General features: G+C 40.3%; 2 protein-coding genes across 2 annotated transcripts; both read left to right on the top strand.

Annotated features, from left to right (window-relative positions):
* Positions 1 to 222: 222 nt before the first annotated feature.
* Positions 223 to 1,167, top strand: LOC308233365 (olfactory receptor 51I2-like; the record flags this gene model as incomplete). Its single annotated transcript, XM_080640290.1, has 1 exon — positions 223 to 1,167. The coding sequence occupies one exon, from the start codon at positions 223 to 225 to the stop codon at positions 1,165 to 1,167; it is 945 nt and encodes a 314-aa protein (XP_080496416.1).
* A 16,277-nt stretch (positions 1,168 to 17,444) lies between these two features.
* Positions 17,445 to 18,389, top strand: LOC308233366 (olfactory receptor 51I2-like; the record flags this gene model as incomplete). Its single annotated transcript, XM_080640291.1, has 1 exon — positions 17,445 to 18,389. One exon carries the CDS (start codon positions 17,445 to 17,447, stop codon positions 18,387 to 18,389), a length of 945 nt encoding a protein of 314 aa, XP_080496417.1.
* Positions 18,390 to 20,029: the final 1,640 nt, after the last annotated feature.

Genomic DNA, 20,029 nt, shown 5'->3' with positions numbered 1-20,029 from the left:
AGCCAGCTAGAAAAAATGAGAAAACTCAGACAATTTCAGAAATGTTGGTGACAATGAGAGACAAGAATGAATGATTTGGTGAACAAAACCGACTAATGTCATTAAGTAAGTTGCTGGATGGTATCTAAGAGTCTTAAAATATTAGGCTCAGGCCATTGATAAAATTGTATTATTTTCTTTTTTACAGGAGAGTGGTCATAGAATCTAAGAAATAGCCCCAGCATGGGCAGTCACCCCCACAACAGCTCAGAGTTTCCTCCTTTCACCCTGACTGGTCTTCCAGGGCTGGAGACCTCCCAACACTGGATGTTTCTGCTCCTTGGTACCCTCTATATTGTCTCCATTGTGGGCAATGCCCTTATCCTTTTTATTATCAAGGAGAAGCAGAGCTTGCATCAGCCTATGTACTATTTCCTGTCCATGTTGTCAGTTAATGACCTAGGTGTGTCTTTTTCCACACTGCCCACAGTACTGGCTACATTTTGCTTTCACTTAAGGAAGATCAGCTTTGATTCTTGCATGGCTCAAATGTTTTTTATCCATTTCTTCTCCTTCACAGAATCTGGAATCCTGCTGGTTATGAGCTTTGACCGCTATGTGGCCATCTGTAACCCACTGCGCTATGCCACAGTGCTCACTGATGCCCATGTGGCACGCATGGGCATGTCTGTTATCATTCGCAGTTTCTGTATGGTTTTCCCATTGCCTTTCCTTCTGAAGAGGTTGTCTTTCTGCACGGCCAATGTACTCTCTCATGCCTACTGCCTGCATCCAGATCTTATCCGCCTGCCATGTGGTGACATCACCATCAATAATATTTTTGGTCTATTCATTGTCATCTCTACCTTTGGTCTGGACTCTGCACTAATTCTCATCTCCTATGTGCTTATACTACGCTCTGTACTTGCCATTGCCTCTTGGGAGGAACGGTTAAAGACACTCAACACGTGTGTATCACACATGTCTGCTGTGCTCATCTTCTATGTGCCCATGGTTGGTGTGTCTATGGCAGCTCGCTATGGGAAGCATGCTCCACAGTATGTGCACACACTGATGTCCCTCATTTATCTTTTTGTTCCTCCAATGCTCAACCCTGTCATCTATTCCATCAAAACCAAAGAGATTCGTCAGAGGCTTTTCAAAATACTACTGGGAACCAAGTTTTAAGCAGGAATCATGGTGAAAGGCCAAGACTCAGAAGATATTTACTCAAATTTGAGTTTTCCAGACTTATTTTGACAAGGCTTTTAAAATTTGCTTTTGGGCACCAACCTATTAGGATTTCTGCCACCAGATGCTTAATGATATCCTGGCACTAGTTAAGATGCTAATTAACATGTTTTGGCAAGGTAAACTGGGTTATCATTTAGCAAAAAACGTTTTTATTTTTTATTTTTTATTTATTTTTTAAAATATATTTTATTGATATTTCACAGAGAGGAAGGGAGAGGGATAGAGAGCTAGAAACATCGATGAGAGAGAAACATCGATCAGCTGCCTCCTGCACACCCCACACTGGGGATGTGCCCGCAACCAAGGTACATGTCCTTGACCGGAATCGAACCCGGGACCTTTCAGTCAGCAGGCCGATGCTCTATCCACTGAGCCAAACCGGTTTCGGCTGTTTTTATTTTTTAATTAAAAAATGTACATCCTCATAATCAGTCCCCAAATTTGTCACAATATATTTTTATTATAATTGTTTAAAGTGAATTATCACAAAGAAAACTACTTATTACTGTGGAAATAGTGCCACAATGAGTGAAGGATTCTTTTTCCCAGTATGATGGCAAAGATAGTTCTAGTTTTAATTCTTTGAGGAACTTTCATCATATTTTCTATAACAGATGCACTATTTTACATTCTCATCAATGTGTAAGGTCCAGACCTCTCCACACCCCTGCCAAGACTTGTTATCTTTTGTTTTCTTGCTAAAAGCCATCTGGACCAGTGTAAAATGATTTTTTTTTGTGGTTTCAATATTCATTTTCTTTATAGAGACATTGAACATTTTTCATATACCTGTTGAGCATTTGTATGTCTTCTTTGGAAATGACTATTCAACTCCTTAGCCCATTTGTTCTTTTACTATTGAATTGTACATTTCTTATATATTTAGGAGATTAACCCCTTGTCAGATATATAGTTGGTAAATATTTTCTTCCATTTCATAGGTTGCCTTTATACTATTTGATTATTCTATTTATTGTATGTAAGCTTTTTAGTTTGATGTAGGCCAATTGTTTATTTATTTATTTTTGCTGTATTTTTGGTGTCATAACCATTTGATATATTTATCCAAAATAATTGAAATAGGATCTCAAAGAACTACTAGCACTTCCATGTTCAATGCAGCACTATTCACAATATTCAAGGTGTGGAAACAACCTAAATATCCATCAACCAATAAACACATAAAGAAAATGTGCTATATGTATACAATGGTATATTAGTTCAGCCTTTAAAAATAAAATTCTGCAATATGCAACAACATGGGTGACTTTGAGGATATAATGCTAAGTGAAATAATCCAGTCACAGAAAGATAAATACTGCATAATTTCACTTAGATGAAGTAAATAAAATAGTCCAATTGATAGAATCAAAGAGTGAAATAATGGTTATCAAGGGCTTGGGGAGGGGGAAATGAGGAGTTAGTTGCTAATCAATGGGCAGAAAGATTTAGTTAAGCAAGGTGAATAAGCTGTAGAGATCTATAGAACATTGTACTTATAGTCAACAATAATGTGTTGCACACTTAAAATTTGTTAAGAGAATAGCTCTCATGCTGTGTCCTTATCACAATAAAATAAAATAACTATGTCAAAAGAATATTGTTTAAAATAATATATATGCTATAATAGCTATAGCTATGCATGTAAATATTTATTTCAATGACATACACTGTCCACCCAGCTTTTAGGATGAAATAAATGTAATCGCATATAAATTGTATTAAATAATATAAATTTCAGTAATAATTAAACTTGGTAAATCTGGGTGGTATTTTTATAAAAAACAAAAGAGTAAAAGTTAAGAAATGAAGCATTCAATTAAGGACATTATAAAAGAATAAAATACTTTATAAAGCAATTAAAAATAATTAAAGAAGAGAAGTGAATAAATGTGAATGGACAAGAGTGAAAGTAATCCAATGACTAATTCTTTATGAAGCTAAAGAATACACCAACCTCTGGAAATTCAAGTCAAATGGAAAATAAAACTTAAAAAATCATATATATTAGTAAATTAGATTTATTTTATAAATGATAGTAGAACATTCTGTAATTCAAAATCTTGAACAAATTGGTATTTTGAGAACAATTATAAAATGTAAATAAATAAAGAATTACGTGGTAATTGAGAAAAAAGAATGAAAGTTGACAACTATACTCCCACCATCTCCAACATAGTACAATATCTTTTTCTTTACTTTTTCACAAAATTTTAAGAAATAGATTACTCTTCTTATACATTTTAAATCAAAAATAAAACTTGAAAGCTATGTAAAAGGTCAAATATAGTCTTGATAAAGAGATACAGAAAAAATATATCAGCAAAATTTCTATAGATTAAGCATATAATGAAAACATATGAATAAATACTAAAAGTTGTAAATGCAATTAAGCAATATAGACAAAGAATAGTTGATGCATCCTAGGATTAAAAAAGAGACACATTTTCCAAAAATCCCTCAATATAGTTCATTATGTTAATGAGCAAGATAATGAAAAAATATGTAAACAATAGATTTCAGAAAAGATATCTAATGAAACAAAAAGTCTGCCCTCTATAAAAATAAAATATCATCTGTATATTTACTTAATGTGTTAAATTGTCTTCTGGTTAAAATGAGGAAAAAACAATTTTGCCATTTTTGGACTTTGCTACTTACTACTTTTTAGAGCAGTGGTTCTCAACCTTTTTAATGCCGCGACACTTTAATACAGTTCCTCATGTTGTGGTGACCCCCAACCATAAAATTATTTTTGTTGCTACTTCATAACTGTAATTTTGCTACTGTTAATAAATCGTAATGTAAATATCTTGTGTTTTCCGATGGTCTTAGGCCACCTGTTGAGAACCGCTGCTGTAGAGCCTAAGACCATCAGAAAACACAGATATTTACATTACGATTCATTAACAGTAGCAAAATTACAGTTATGAAGTAGCAACGAAAATAATTTTATGGTTGGGGTCACCGCAACATGAGGAACTATATTAAAGGGTCGTGGCATTAAAAAGGTTGAAAACCACTGTTTTAGAGGAATCTTTTAGTAATGTAACAAACCTTGAGAGAGAAATGAGCTATTTTATTTTATCCCTTTATTTGTAACTAGTAACCCAGTGCACGAAATTTGTGCAAATTAAAAGGGGATTAATTAGAGGAAATAATTTAATATTACTATTTGCCCTTTCTCTATAATAGAAGTGTCAGAGATGAAAAAAAATTAGTAAAGTGTATATGAAAACCTTCCTCCTGTCAGAGTCTGGGGCGCACCATGGGACCCAGAGTCAAGTCCCCGCCCACCCACATGCACCTCAAAATCGTGTGAGATCCAGACCCGGCCGCCCCCCCACCCTTTCCATTGGGCTAAATCCAGAACCGGCCAGTCCCACCCTTGTCAAGCCCTGCAGGTCAGGGGGCATAACCTCAGGTCCACTGGCCTGGTGCCAGGATGGGGGGCATGGCCTGAGGTCCCCCAGCCCAGACCTGGGTGGGGGGCGTGCCTTGAGGTCCTCCATCAAGCCCTGCCTGGTGGGGGACACGGCCTGAGGTCCCCCGTCAAGCCCTGCCAGGCAAGGGTGTGCAGCCTCAGGTCCCCTGGCCCAGCACAGGGAGGGGGGCACAGCCTCAGGTCCCCCGTCAAGCCCCGCTGGGTGGGGGCAAGGCCTGAGTTCCCCCGACCCAGTACTGGGGGTGCACCTTGAGGTCCCCTGTCAAGCCCAGCCAGGCAGGGGGACGCAGCCTCAGGTCCCTTGGCCCGGTGCTGGGGCGTGGGGTGTGGCCTGAAGTCCCCTGTCAAGCCCCACCTGGTGGAGGGAGCGGCCTGAGGTCCTCCGGCCTGGCGCTGGGGCAGGGGGAGCAGCCTGAGGTCCCCTAGCCCAGCACCAGGATGGGAAGTACACCTTGAGGTCCCCTGTCAAGCCCTGCCAGGTGGGGGGTGCGGCCTGAGGTCCCCTGTCAAGCCTCAGGTCCCTGCTGATTGCTCATTAAGGCTCCTTAAGGGAACTTGGTCTCAGCTGTGGGTGCAGTCATCTTTGTGACGGAGTGATGGTCAATTAGCATATTCACTCTTTATTAGATAGGATTGGGTACCAAATCCTGAAAATTCTAATTATACTTTAGCTTATCCAATCTTTGCTGCTACTTCAACATTGTTGTTAGCCCATTCTGGGCCTTCAATATTACCCCTCACTTCACTCTGGCAATATCTCCCACATGTTCACCATTCTTTTCTCTCACTTTTCCAAGCTTCAGCCAGAATGATCTCCCTAAAGAATTTATCTGATTATAAATCATCCGTAGCCTTAAATGGCTTTTTCTGATTAAGGATAAAGTCCAAATCCCATACTTTAATAATATGACCACTGTGTCCATTTCTTATGTCTTATTCCTCCTAACTATTTCCCTATACCCTCAAAATAAAAATTTACTCCAACTATATGGAACTACATGTGATTGCTAGGCCAACAAGTTACTTTATAGTATGCCTCTGTATTTTTGTTTTGGTAGCCTTTACTTGAAATATCTTGTCAATTTTTATATGCTTAAAACTACAGATCATTCTAATTATTTATCAAAACAGATACTGACTCAGCATTTCCAGCACTTTCTTTACTACCTGCCCTCCATCTACCTGGTCCCTCACCTTCAACAGTGAAAAAACAAATGTTTTGTTATTTTTTTTCACTTCTAATGTATTTGTGTAGAATTAGACCACAACACCTAGATATGATTCTGTCCTTCTCTGTATGTACTTCCCTATTTGAATCATAAGCTTCTTGAAAGAATGGATTGTTTGTTAATATTAGAAAGAGTGTGAATTTTGTCCAAGATCAATCAAAACCTTGGGAAAATCCCAATCTCTCTGCGCCTTACTTTACTCATTTGTAAACTTACTACAAAAATAACCAGTTTGTTATGTTTTTATAGTTTAGAGATTATATAAGTAAGATGGTTAGTACATTGCTTGAGATATAAATACTCAATAAGGAAAATACTTACTTTTATAATAACCAGATTATCCCTAGAGCTTAATATTGCAAAAATTATTTAGTAGATTTCACAAATACTTGTGGATTGGATAAATGAATGAATGCAAATGTAATATTATTATTTGCAAGTAATGTAATTTGTGGATCAAGAAAGCACTAAGGTTGAAAGGCAAAGATTATCAAAATTTGAAAAATTTCCCAAATATAACATAATAATGCAAAACTAATGTTTAAAAAATATAGCAAATATTTTAATTACTAAATATATCAATTATCAAACTTAAAAATCAATTCATCTCAGTAATATTTTAATGAGAAATTTTAAGGAATAGACTAACTATAGTTAATAGTTTAAAAATAAACTTGAATGAATAGACACAAAACATGTGCCTTACTGGAAGATTAAACAAATATCAAAAGTGTTATTTTTTTTTTCAAATTTAGTTTATTTAATTCTGAATATATTTTGGAATATGACATTATGATTTTAAGGTTAATTTAGTATTATTATACATTTGAACATCCTTCAAATGTTCTAAAAAGGAAAGAGATTGGGCAGGAATAGAGGTAACTTCCCAATGCTAAAACATTAAAAATATACTACCCCGTGTTTTCCCAAAAATAAAACATCCTCTGAAAATAAGACCTACTTACAGGTTTCCTTCTGAGTGAAATATAAGGCATCCCCCAAAAATAAGGCCCCCAGGCTCTGTCTCAGAATGAAAATTAATTTACGGTAAACTGGTCGCTAGGGCCGCCCCGACTGGCGTCTAGCAACCAGTGACATTACGCGGAGTCCTGACGTCACTGCTGTGTGGAGGCAGAGCGGAGGTTGGAGTGAGCTGTGAGCACGGGGCGGGATAGAGGAGGAGACTTTCGCAGATGCGTGTAGAAGAACGGGAGGATTAGAGCGGACGGGACGCGGCGAAGGTGGTGAGTGCTGGTCTGTCTCTGGTGACACTACCTGATGCTTGCGGCCGCCTTCATGATGACTGAAGGTTCTCAGTCAGTAGCAGACCCTGCTCAAGCCCAGATCCAGGCCCCAGCAAGCCCAGTGACAGCCCCCAGGCAGGCCCCAGGGGGTAAATGTCTGATAAAGGGGTAGGGGGGATGTCTGGTGAAGGTGTTCAGTGGCACAGGGGTGGGGGGAGAGGGATCACTTAAAATGACACAGGAGGATCAAAAGGGGTTACTAAAATGGTAATCCCCCCTCTGATTCTCCTGTGCCATTTTGATTCCCCCCTCTGATCCTCCCTGTGTCATTTTGAGTGATCCCCCGCCCCCCACCTTGATACCCCAATTCCTTTTTTTTTGCCCCTAGAAATGAGCGCAAAAAGAAAAAGCTACTCCGTGGAGTACAAGAAAGGAATCGTGGAAGACTCTTGGGGCCAAAATCTTACTGCTTTCTGCAAAGAGAAGATGTTGAGTATCCGATTGGTCCGAAAATGGCGAGCAGAGTATGGTAACCTCATTGAACAAGTGGACAAGGGAAATGCTAAAAAGCACAAGTGTGGATCAGGTTGGCAACCATTATTTTCCGAGCTGGAAGACCTGATCTGTGAATGGGTTGTTGACAGGAGAGCAAAGGCTTTGGTTGTGAATAGGGCTCAGATTCAAGAATTTGCCCTTGCAATGGCACCACAGTTTGACATAGCCCCCGAAGACTTCAAAGCATCACAACACTGGCTGGATAATTTCCTTCAGCGAGTGAACTGTCTTTAAGAAGATCTACAACATTGTTTAGGTTGGAAGATACTCAAGTTATTAAGCGAGCACTTGCATCCAAGTCCTTTATTGATGATGCTGACTTCTCTAAATACAATCTTTCCAACATGATTGCTATGGATGAAACTGCAGTGTTTATGGGCCAATCATCTCAAACAACAATTGAACAGCGGGGTGCCTCCTTGGCGTACATTCCCTCCACTGCTTACGAAAGTGCACATGTTTCCTGTATTTTGGCAATTCATCTGGATGGCACTAAAATCCCACCTTTAATCATTTCTAAGGGCAAGAAGGAAAAGATTGAACGTGTTTTGGGCGTTTTTATTCTTGAAACTGAAAAAGCCTGGGCCACACAAGCAGTTATAAGGAAGTGGGTCGATTTAATGCTGCTGCTTGTTATGCGAGGGAGCCAAAGAGGTCTGCTAGTCTGGGATGCAGCCAGCACTCACCACCCTAAAGACATGAAGACATTTCTTCACGAAAGAAAAATAGATCAGATAATGATTCCCGCAGGAATGACGGCCTATCTCCAGACTCTTGATATTGCAATAAACAAGCCATTCAAAGACAATTTGCGCATGGAAATTAATGACTACATTGAAAATAGAATGGAGAGAAATCAGCGTGGAAACTTTGTGAAACCTAAACTGCAAGAAGTTGTGACTTGGGTGAAGAATTCATGGGAGAAAATCACTGACAGTTGCATTGCAAATGCACTGCGAGCAGGCTACCTTGACAAGAAGTACTCATTTAAAGACAGTGCTATTGCTAAACATGAGAGATTTGGTCCACTGATTCTGAAAGAAATGGAGTCACAAGAAATTCACCAGGAAATTCAGGAATTGGATTGTTATGATGATGTTCCAGAAGATGATGACATGATTGTCATTGAATAAGTGAGTAAATTCTTGATACTGCAGGATTCACAGTTTGTCTGGTTTGTGTTGACAACTACCGTACTACCGTACCATATACAGGTAATAAATTTCCTTTATTTTCATTTAACAATAAATGTGTACCGTATTCTTCTTCATGGAAAAATAAGACATCCCCTGAAAATAAGACCTAGCGTGTCTTTGGGGGCAAAAATTAATATAAGACACTGTCTTATTTTCAGGGAAACACGGTAATTAAAATAGAATATATGTCTACAAAACAGATTTCTAGTATAGTAAAGCTTAGAATAATATATAAACCACTGTAAAGTACTAGTAGTATTTCAAATGAAATATTTTTCAGATGACATTTCTAGCATGTTGATGATTTTCTTTTGGGTAAAAACACAAACATGTAATATTATTGTTAAGTACGTATTCATTTGCATATAAAAGTATTTGGAAGCATTAACAAATTATATTAGTAGTTGTATGGTTAGTGAGAATCAGGAAGATTTACTTTCTATTTATCTGCATTGTCTACTTTTTAAGAAACATATACATTATGGTTTAAATAAAATGTATGTGGGAGAAAGAGAGAAATGGAGACAAATGAGAATAAGCTGAACAATCCTAGGAGGTGAACCTCACAGGGGAGAGGGTTGAGTGTTGGTACTCCAGCTGGCTCCCCACAGAGATGCTTTTCAAGCACTTAACTCTAGGGATAAGCATTTACTTTTCTTAGGGAAGCCATTCTCTTCCAGATGTAACTTTGGACAGTAGAGAGTCACTATTACTTCCTATGAGGGCCCTATTCTGGGTCCTAAGAAACTCATTCTACCTGGTGTACTATATCAGGAACACCAGACGTTTACTCCCTACATCCCACTTTACCAGAAGCCTGTGGCAGCCAGAAAGTATATCCTGTAGCCACAGGATAATATCAGATAATTAGTTTAAAGCAAAATGACAGAATACTTTTCTGTGGCAAGCTGATGTCAGGACTAGTCCCACTTGATCTCTTGATTCAACTGGGCTAACTTGATTAGTCACTTAAAATCTCTGATGCTCATTTTGCCAGCTTCAAAGTAATACTAGTGATAACATTTCTTGGTAGCTTAATATGTGCTTGTCAAAGTTCAAAATTTATTTTATTATTAAAAACTAGAGGCCCGGTGCACAAAATTCGTGCACGGGGGTGTGTGTCCCTCAGCCCAGCCTGCATCCTCTCCAATCTGAGATCCCTCTCACAATCCAGTACTGCTGGCTCACAACTGCTTGCTTGCCTGCCTTCCTGATTGCCCCTAGCCGCTTCTGCCTGCCAGCCTGATCATCCCCTAACCATTCCCCTGCCAGCCTGATTGATGCCTAACTGCTCCCCTGCCAGCCTGATTGCCCCTAACTGCCTTCCCCTGCTGGCCTGGTCACCCCTAATTGTCCTCCCCTGCCAGCCTGGTCGCCCCCAACTGCTTTCCCCTGCAGGCCTGGTCCCCCCTAACTACCCTCCCCTGCCAACCCATTCACCCCTAACTGCCCTCCCCTGTCAGCCTCATCGTCCCTAACTGCTCTCCCCTGCTGGTCTGCCCCGCCCCCCAACTGCCTTCCCCTGCAGGCCTGGGTCCCCCCAAACTGCCCTCCCCTGCAGGCCTGGTCACCCCTAACTGCCCTGTCCTGAAGGCCTGGTCCCCCCAACTGCCCTTCCCCTGCAGGCCTGGTCCCCCCAACTGTTCTCCCCTGCAGGCCTGGGTCCCCCTCAACTGCCCTACCCTGTAGGCTTGATCACCCGCAACTGCCCTCCCTTGCAGACCTGGTTTTTCCTAACTGCCCTCCCCTGCTGGCCTGATTGCCCACAACTGCCCTCCCTTACAGGCCTGGTCCCCCCCAACTGCTCTCCCCTGCTGGCCTGGGTCCCCCCCAACTGCCCTTCCCTGCAGGCTTGATTGCTCCCAACTGCCCTCCCTTGCAGGTCTGGTCCCTCTCAACTGCCCTCCCCTGCTGGCCATCTCGTGGCGGCCATCTTGTGTCCACATGGGGGTAGCCATCTTTGACCACATGGGGGCAGCCATCTTGTGTGTTGCAGTGATGGTCAATTTGCATATTTCCCTTTTATTAGATAGGATCATTATCTTCTATCAGCAGGCTATGATGTGGGCAAAATTATTATTTTTGTTTTATAGGTGAAGCCATTGAGGCACAAATAGTCAGTAAAGGAGCAGGAGTTGAATCCAGGCAGTCTTTTTCGCAAGTCCATGACTAGTGCAATTTTTTCCATTTTTAAATGTCTTTTTTATTGTTGACAGTATTATAGATATCTCCCATTCCCTCTCCCCCTTTTAGTGTGATTTTGAATTGGTGACATGACTGTGAAAACTGTTGCAATTCTTGTTTTTTCTCTTATTGCCTTTTAAAGTTAAACAGTGATGGTCTTAGTTTTGGCGGAGAAATGCAAGATACCAGATCACAAAGGAGGCTCATCCATTTATTTGTTGTCTAGCTATTGAGTACCCATGGTGTGCTAGGCACCATGTTAGATACTGAAAGGATTTATGGAGAATAAGGCAGAGAAGCACTCACCCTCTGAACTCTGAACTCATGATATTGCCATATAGCATAATGGCTAAGAGTACCTGGATCAATTTATTTATTTCATTTTATTATTTATGTATTTATTATTTATTTAATTGATTTTAGAGAGAGAGAAACAACAATGTGAGAAACATTGATCAGTTGCCCCCTGTATATGTCCTAACCTGGGATTGAACCTGCAACCCAGGCATGTGCTCTGACCAGGAATCAAACTAGCGACACTTTGGTGCATGGGATAATGCTCAACCAACTGAGCCACACTAGCCAGGGCCTTATTTATTTATTTAATTGAATTTATTAGGGCGACATTTATACTAATAATAGATGAATATGCAAATTGTCCAGGACGCCATCACAGTAACAGTAACGACCAAACATCAGGCTGCGTGGGCTGACAAGGCCGGCAGAGGGATGAGTGAGGGACGACCAAATGACTGAACAGCAGGCTGTGTGAGCCACCAGGCCAGCAGTGGGGGGGGGGGAGCTGGGGGCTACCAGGCTGGTTGAGGGGCAGTTGGGGTGACCAGGCTAGCAGAGGGGGGCAGTTACGGGTGACCAGGCTGGCAGGGGGGCAGCTGGGGGTGACCAGGTCGGCAGGGTGGGCAGTTGGGGGTAACCAGGCTGGCAGGGGGCAGTTAGGGGTGATTAGGCAGGTAGGTAGGTGAGCAGTTAGGAGCCAGCAGTCCCAGATTGTGAGAGGGATGTCCGACTGCTGGTTTAGGCCTGAAACCAGGGATTGGGCCTAAACTGGCAGTCGGACATCCCCCGAGAAGTCAGATTGGAGAGGGTGAAGGCTGGGCTTAGGGGACCCCCACCTCATGCACAAATTTTGTGCACTGGGCCTCTAGTTGGTTAATAAAATTATATTGGTTTCAGGTATACAATTCTATAATACATCAACTGTATAATGTGTTGTGTGTTCACCATTCCAAGTCAAGTCTCTTTCCATCACCATTTATCCCCTCTTTACCATCTTCTGCCTCTCCCTACTCCCTTTTCCTCTTGTAATCATCATACCATTGTCTGTGTCTATGGGTGTGCTTTTTTTCTTTGCTTACTTCTTTCATCTTTTTCATCCAGACCCAACCCCCTTTCCCTCTGACAACTGTCAGTCTGTTCTCTTTATCTGTGAGATTCAACACCAAAAAAAAAAAAACCCACAAAAAAACAACACAACCCCCCCCCCAAACAATCCAATTAAGAAATGGGTGAAGGACTTGAATAGACACGTCTCCAAAGAAGACTTACAGATGACCAGTAGACATAGGAAAAGATGCTCAAAGTCACTAATCATCAGAGAAATGCAAATTAAAATTACAATATCACCTCACACTTGCCAGAATGGCTACCATAAATAAATCAACACACAAGTGCTAGTAATGTGGAGAAAAGGGTACTCTCAAGCACTGTTGGTGAAAATTCAGATTGGTACTGCCACTGTGGAAAATAGTATGGAGTTTCCTCACAAAATTAAAAATGGAAATACCTTATAACCCAGCATTTCCATTTCAAAGAAAACTGTTACACTATTTTTGAAGGAATATTTGCACCCTTATGTTTATTACAGCATTATTTACAATAGCCAAGATTTGGAAGCAACCTAAGTGCCCATGAGTGGACAAAAAAGCCATTGGTATACTTACATAATGGAGTACTACTCAGCTGTAAAAAAGAAATGAATCTTACTTTTTGCAACAGCATGGATAGACCTGGAGAGTATTATGCTAACTGAAATAAGCATAAGTGATTTCACTTATTAAGTGGAATCAAATGAACAAAATAAACTAACAAAAAAAAATAGAAAGAGTGCCTAGATTTAAATGCCAGTTCTACCACTTACACTTTTTGGAAAAGTTATTTAAGTCAGCGTGTCTCAGTTTTCTTATAGGCAAAACAGTGGTATCCATTTCATAAGGCTTTTGTAGAGTTTAAATATATTAGTGGAGCTGACCAACACATAAACTGCTCAATTAGTATACATGAAATAGTTATCACCTAGTGACATAAGATGCCATGATTACTATATGTGGTAGGCCAGAGAAGGGACATGTTCACACAGCCTGTAGGGTTAAAGGTTTCTTCAGTGCACATTGGCTTAGATTAATTAAGGTAGGAAGTGATACAGGTACTTTATAAAGATTTTATCTAGAAATGAATAGATGGTTTAGATTGGGCAAAAATATGTAAAAAAATTTATTTTTAAGTAAACAACCAAGTACAGATCATTCTGCACTGTGGGGCTGATAGGAATCTAGATACATTGACAAAACAGCATAAATTGAATAGATGTATTCATGTCCTTTGTACCCTAAAACACGATTCACCAAATACCATGGCAACCCATTTTCCAGATGGAAAGAAGGCTGATGCTATTATACTGAGAGTGTTAATTATGGCAAAAGTATTATTTGAATGCTTACTATTTGCTAAACCCTATGCTGAGTGCTTTGAGTATATTAAAGAATAAGAAAGACATAGCCTCATCTTTCATGGAATTTACATAGTAATGTAGGAGAGGCACCGAATACATAATTTATTGTTTGCATTAAATCAATAATCACAACTCTGCAGGTGCTAGAAAAGACCAATGCAGAATGTAGTGTAAACATTTATTAGGCTAAGAGGTTAGGGGAATCTTCTACAGGACAGTTTAAGCTAAGAGCTAGCTAATGGATAAGAAGCTAGCCAGGAGAAGGGAAGATAAATGGGGAAAAGCTTCCAAGACATGAGAAGTAGATTTGCTAAGGCCATGAGGAAGGAGTAAGCCTTGCATAGTCAAGGAACTGAAAGATGATTATGGTTGCAATAGAAAAAGAAACAAAGGGAAAATGTCTCACGATAAAATTTGAAAGGAAGGCAGTTGTCATAGCACAGGCCCATATAAAAGTTTGAACTTTATCATACTGGTAATGGAAATAATATGATGTAATTGTATTTAAAAGTATTTTTGTAATTTGGAAAGTGAATTGAAAGATATGACAGAAACTGCTTTTCTTTCAAATTTGCTGTGAGAATCAAAGGGTTTGGGATTCAATCCAGCTCTGGTTTTCACCTACTGAACGGATTATTTCTGGGCATCATATCCTCTTCTATAAAATGAAGACCTTAAATTCCAAGTCACAGAGGAGCCATCTACCCCCAATTTTTGTATTCCCTCTTGCCCCAGCCACCTCTGAGCCATGGGATATACTGGGCTCAGGGGACTCCTAAGAGGCGGTTTTACAGTTCAGGGCATGGAGGGGGTGGAGGCTGGCAGGGAGGTTGTATGCAGAGTGTACAGAGTTCTTAGTGTTTCTTCCCAAGTAGACACTTCACCTACCTCTCTCCTTCCATCCACCAGAGCTGCCCTGCAGAGGTAAATGGGGATTTCAGCTCTTCCCTCATGGAGGTCTGTAGAAATCTCATTCATAACTTCAAAGTTCTGAAGTGATTAGGGTACAAATATTTGAAGAAGCTTATAATACCTTCTTCCTAAAGTAATTTAGTTGTGTAATCAGTATTTATTGATTAGAACTAGAACTGGTAATCCCTGAGTCCTAATCCAGGGCTCTAAGCATGGTGACATGGCAAGGCATTGAAGATAAAATAAGAAGGAAAACAGACAATTATGGGAACTTACAATTTATTGAGGGGAAAAGACATAATCAAATAACCAAACATATATAACAATTCATTATAATTCTAAAGAGTGATAAATGTCATGAAGAAAAATATGTATGAGGATATACAACAGGGAAATATGACATTGAGCAGGGATGCAATGAATAATTAGAATAATTGGAAGATAAGTTTCCAGGAAGTGTTAATGCTGCTGTATGCCATAGTAAAGATGCTTGAATTCTATTTGAATTTTATTTCAAAAAGGGAGGAAAGCCATTGGAAGATTTTTCAATAATAATGCAACATCATTTTATTTATATTATGAACAAATAATTTGGCTATTTTGTGGATAATGCATTAGAGAGGGACATGACATTAAGTAGGTCAATCACCAAGGAAGGTCTTGCAGAAAGTCTGGTAAAAGATGCTGAGGGATGAATTACAGTTGGAAATGAAATAGAGAGGAAAGCCAGTGCTTAGTATATTTTGGAAAGGTGGTTATAGATCAATTATATCTGTGAATGAGAGAAAGTGGGAGATGCCTCCGAGGTTTTTCTGCCCTGGTGATGGACTTTTATAAGATGATACATATTGGAGAGGATCAAGTATGGTTATTACTTAACAGTTCAACCTCATATTTGTTGTGTTGAGATGCTGGTGAGCTATTTCAATCAATAGGGAGTTGGATGCTTGAGTCTAGAGCTAGGAGAGAAGTCTGAGCTAGAGACATAGATTTGGGATCATTGATACACAGAGAAGAGATTAGAAGGACATTATGAGTGGAAAATAGTTTTGAAGATATTAGTTATAAAGAGAGCAGAGAAATGAGTGATTACTAGAAGGACATTGAGGGCAATAAAGAGGGTTTTTGTTAGTCCTTGTTTCCTACGATAGTTAATCCTGAAATTAATCCTCAATAAAGAAGAAATTGTTGTGAGGTAGGATATATGTGAGGCTCATAGAAATTATCTAAACCTCTAATTTTCAAACTTGCCTGCCTATTGGAATCACTTGAGAAGTTTTTAAAAAATACTGATTTTTGAGTTCCACTGCTAGAGTTCCTGATTTAACTGATATGAGCAAGGCTCATGAAAAAAAAAAAAAGGTTTTAAATTTCCTCAAGTGATTCCAACATGCAGCACAATTTGAGAATCCTTAATCTAAACAGCGAAAGTAGATATAAACATGCCAGAAAGAAAAGCCACGAGCAAGCAGGGGTGAAGAAGCTCTGGACTCTTGGTGAATAAGTGAGGAGCTCAAGCAACAAAGAGAGGATGAGGAGTGATGCTTTAGTGCAAGCAAGATAGGAGACTCCGCTCAGAATATAGACAAAAATTTCCTCCCCTGTACAAGAAAGAATGCATTAGTAAGTAGAGAGTATTAAGGAAAGAACTCCATGGAGGACATATTGTATCTTGCTTCTTTTTATTTTGTTTTGTTAATCCTCACCTGAGCATATTTTTCCCATTGATTTTTTAGAGAGAGTGGAAGGGAGCGGGAGAGACAAAGAGCTAGAAAACATCAATGTGAGAGAGACACATTGATTGGTTGCCTCCCACACACATCCTGAATGTGGGCCAGGGACTGAGCCTACCTGCAACTGAGGTAAGTAGATGCCCTTGACTTGAATCAAACCTATGGCCCTTCAGTCTGAGTGCTGATGCTTTAAACAATGAGTAAAACCAGTTAGGGCTGCTGTTTCTTGCTTCTTGAAGAAGATGGTGGATAACATTAGGTAGAGAAAAAGGGCAAAACCATCTTCCACCACTGGAAAAGATTTGAATATTTCTGTATAAAAGACAGAGACAGAAAGAATGAAATAATGTAAAAAAAAAAAAAAGAGTCAAAGGATTTTTGTGGGGAAGGAGTTGGAGTCCATGGCCCATCTGTGGATGACTGGGCTAGAGCCAATGAGCCCTGACCCAGTTCTTCCTTACCCTTCCATGATCTTTGATATCCTATATAATAAAAGGATAATATGCAAATTGACCCTAAAGGCAGAACAACTGGGAATGACTGATCGCTATGATGCACACTGACCACCAGGGGGCAGATGCTCAATGCAGGAGCTGCCCCCCAGTGGTCAGTGCGTTCCCACAGTGGGAGCTCTGCTCAGCCACAAGCCAGGCTGACGGTTGCAAGCGCAGCGGTGGTGGAGGGAGACTCTCCCACCTCCACAGCAGCGCTAATGATGTCTGACTGTGGCTTAGGCCCGCTCCCCACACTGCCAGAGGGATCCTGGACTGTGAAAGGGCGCAGACCGGGCTGAGGGACCCCCGCCCCTGAGTGCACGAATTTTCATGCATTGGGCCTCTAGTCAAATATAAATGTCATTGTCCCTTTCATCTTGAGGACAGTGACCACTCTTGGTCTTTACATCCTCCACTGTCTGACCTTACTTCACTCTGGTTGTATTTCCTTAAAAGCTTCTCTGGACCTCATGAAAAGTTTTGGGACTAACATCTCAAGCATTACCAGCTTCACACTAACAGCCTTCCCAGAGATGGAGGGCCTGGAGCACTGGTTAACTGCCTGCATCTTGCTGCTTTATGCTATCTCTGTCCTGGGCAACATTCTAATTCTCTTCATCATAAAGGAGGAGCAGAGCTTGCACCAGCCAATGTACTACTTCCTGTCTCTGTTATCTGTCAATGACTTGGGTGTGTCCTTTTCTACATTGCCCACTGTACTGTCTGTCTTGTGCTTCCATGCCCCAGAGATTGCCTTTGATGCCTGCCTAGCCCAGATGTTCTTCATCCACTTTTTTTCCTGGACAGAGTCTGGGATCCTGCTGGCTATGAGTTTTGATCGGTATGTGGCCATCTGTAACCCCTTGCGTTATTCATCTGTGCTCACTGATATCCGTGTGGTTCACATAGGCCTATCCATCATCATCCGCAGTTTCTGCATGGTCTTCCCACTGCCTTTTCTTCTGAGGAGGCTGCCGTTTTGTGAGGCCAACATGCTGACCCATTCCTACTGCTTGCACCCAGACCTTATCCGCTTGCCTTGTGGAGATACCACCATCAATAGCATGTATGGCCTGTTCATTGTCATCTCTGCCTTTGGGGTGGATTCAGTGCTCATCATTCTCTCCTATGTTCTCATACTGCGCTCTGTGTTGGCCATTGCCTCCCAGGAGGAAAGACTTAAGACACTCAACACTTGTGTGTCACACATCTGTGCTGTGCTTATCTTTTATGTGCCCATGGTTAGTGTGTCCATGATTCACCGATTTGGGAAGCATTCCTCTGAGCATGTGCACAAGTTCATGTCCCTGGTTTATCTCTTTGTGCCTCCAATGCTCAACCCAATTATTTATTCCATTAAGACTAAGGAGATTCGTAAGAGGCTATGTAAAATGTTATTGGGATATAAGCTGTGATCAGAAAGGAAGCTTCTGGAAATTCATGTGCCCTATGTTTGTTTGTTTGTTTGTGTTTTGTTATTGCTTTGTGTGTGTGTGAGTGTGTGTGTGTGTGTGTGTGTGTGTGTGTGTGTGTGTGTTCTGCTATTCTTTTGGAGAATTTCAATCTTCTGCTATGCATGGACCTGTGATTGGGTAACTGCCATTAGTTGTATGGTATAGCCTGGATAAAACTCATAAATCAAAATATCAGCTGTCTTACATCTTAATGAAATTTCTCAGGTTGCCAATTTTATTAGTCAAATACATTTCAAAAACTAATACATACATATCAACCATAGAATGGCTGGGTATTATTATGTTATTTGAGTTAATAGGTATTACCCAGTACTTTTTAAAGTAATAATATTTTTAGTAACTTTTAAACTTTAAAAATTAAAGAATGTGATAGCTGTGATAACTTTACACTTTTGAAATAAGAGCATTAAGGAGTCCTATAAAATGAAACATGTCTTTGTCATATTGATTATGAACTACCTGAAATCAATAAGCTTAAAACTGGAAGAAAAGTCTTACGAAAAAAAATTATATGTTGCCATCCCTCAGGCATGACTAGGGGGACAATTAAATTTCTTCTAGGGAGCTAGTAGACACTCCAAATGGAAGGCTAATAAATACTAGTTATTGATGGCAAGGTGTGTCAAGAGGCATTGGGGGTTTGACCCATGATTTGCTGGAATATAGACTTTCATGGCCTTTAGTGAATCTAAGCTCACAGTCTTCAACATAAGCTAGAGCATAGGAGAGATGCCTGAAGGATATCAGGAAATTCACAAAATATAATCTCTGGAGAGCAGTCATAAATAAAGAGGAATCCTGTGAAAATTCATGCAAAGCATACACAACACAGACCATTCAAGCTTGTAGACACTTGACAAAGGTAAGCACATGATGTGGGGACTTTCCCTGGGCAGTGACAGGCCATGGCATAATTCAACTTCATTGTATGATTGGGGAAAGCAGACACTGGGACAGAAGTTATCTTTTTTTTTTTTTTTTTTTTTTTTTTAATAAGCATTTCTTTTTGTAGAGAGTGCCTGGGAAGGCACATGAGCATTTCATTAATTATTGTCAGCTGATTCCAGTGGCATTGGCAGAGCCACATCCTGGAAACACATCTTGCCAGAGGCAGGTGTGTTGTCAGCCTGACCTTCAGCTCAGGCACCAGGGTGTGGGTTTCATTATTTAAATCCAGCTAAGCACCAGGAACAAACACGATTATTCAGGACCACCCAGAAATGATGATTACAAAGAAGCCACAAGAAGGCACATAATCTCCTTTGTCTTGGGCTTTAGAAAAACTTCCTGGTATTATGCTGTATAAAATAAATGCACTGTTTTGGCTCTGGGTCACTGTCTTTCCATCAGAGGACAGCTGTCCAACCCAGCCCCAGTTTTTTCCTTCTATGTCTGTGTTTGCCTCTTTCTTTCATTTTCTCAATCCCCAGCCGCCCCTACTCAGGAACTGGACCACTCTCTAGCCATGCTGGATGCAGAAAAGAGAGAAATATTTACAACTTTCCATGCTTTTTTTTTTCTCATAGTATCATAAAATAACTTTTCTAAAATAAAGACATAGAAATTGAGTGACATGATGA

Source organism: Plecotus auritus (genome assembly GCF_963455305.1).
Source record: "Plecotus auritus genome assembly, chromosome: 9".
Classification (NCBI taxonomy): Eukaryota; Metazoa; Chordata; class Mammalia; order Chiroptera; family Vespertilionidae; genus Plecotus; species Plecotus auritus.
This window is presented reverse-complemented; position numbering and strand designations above follow the sequence as displayed.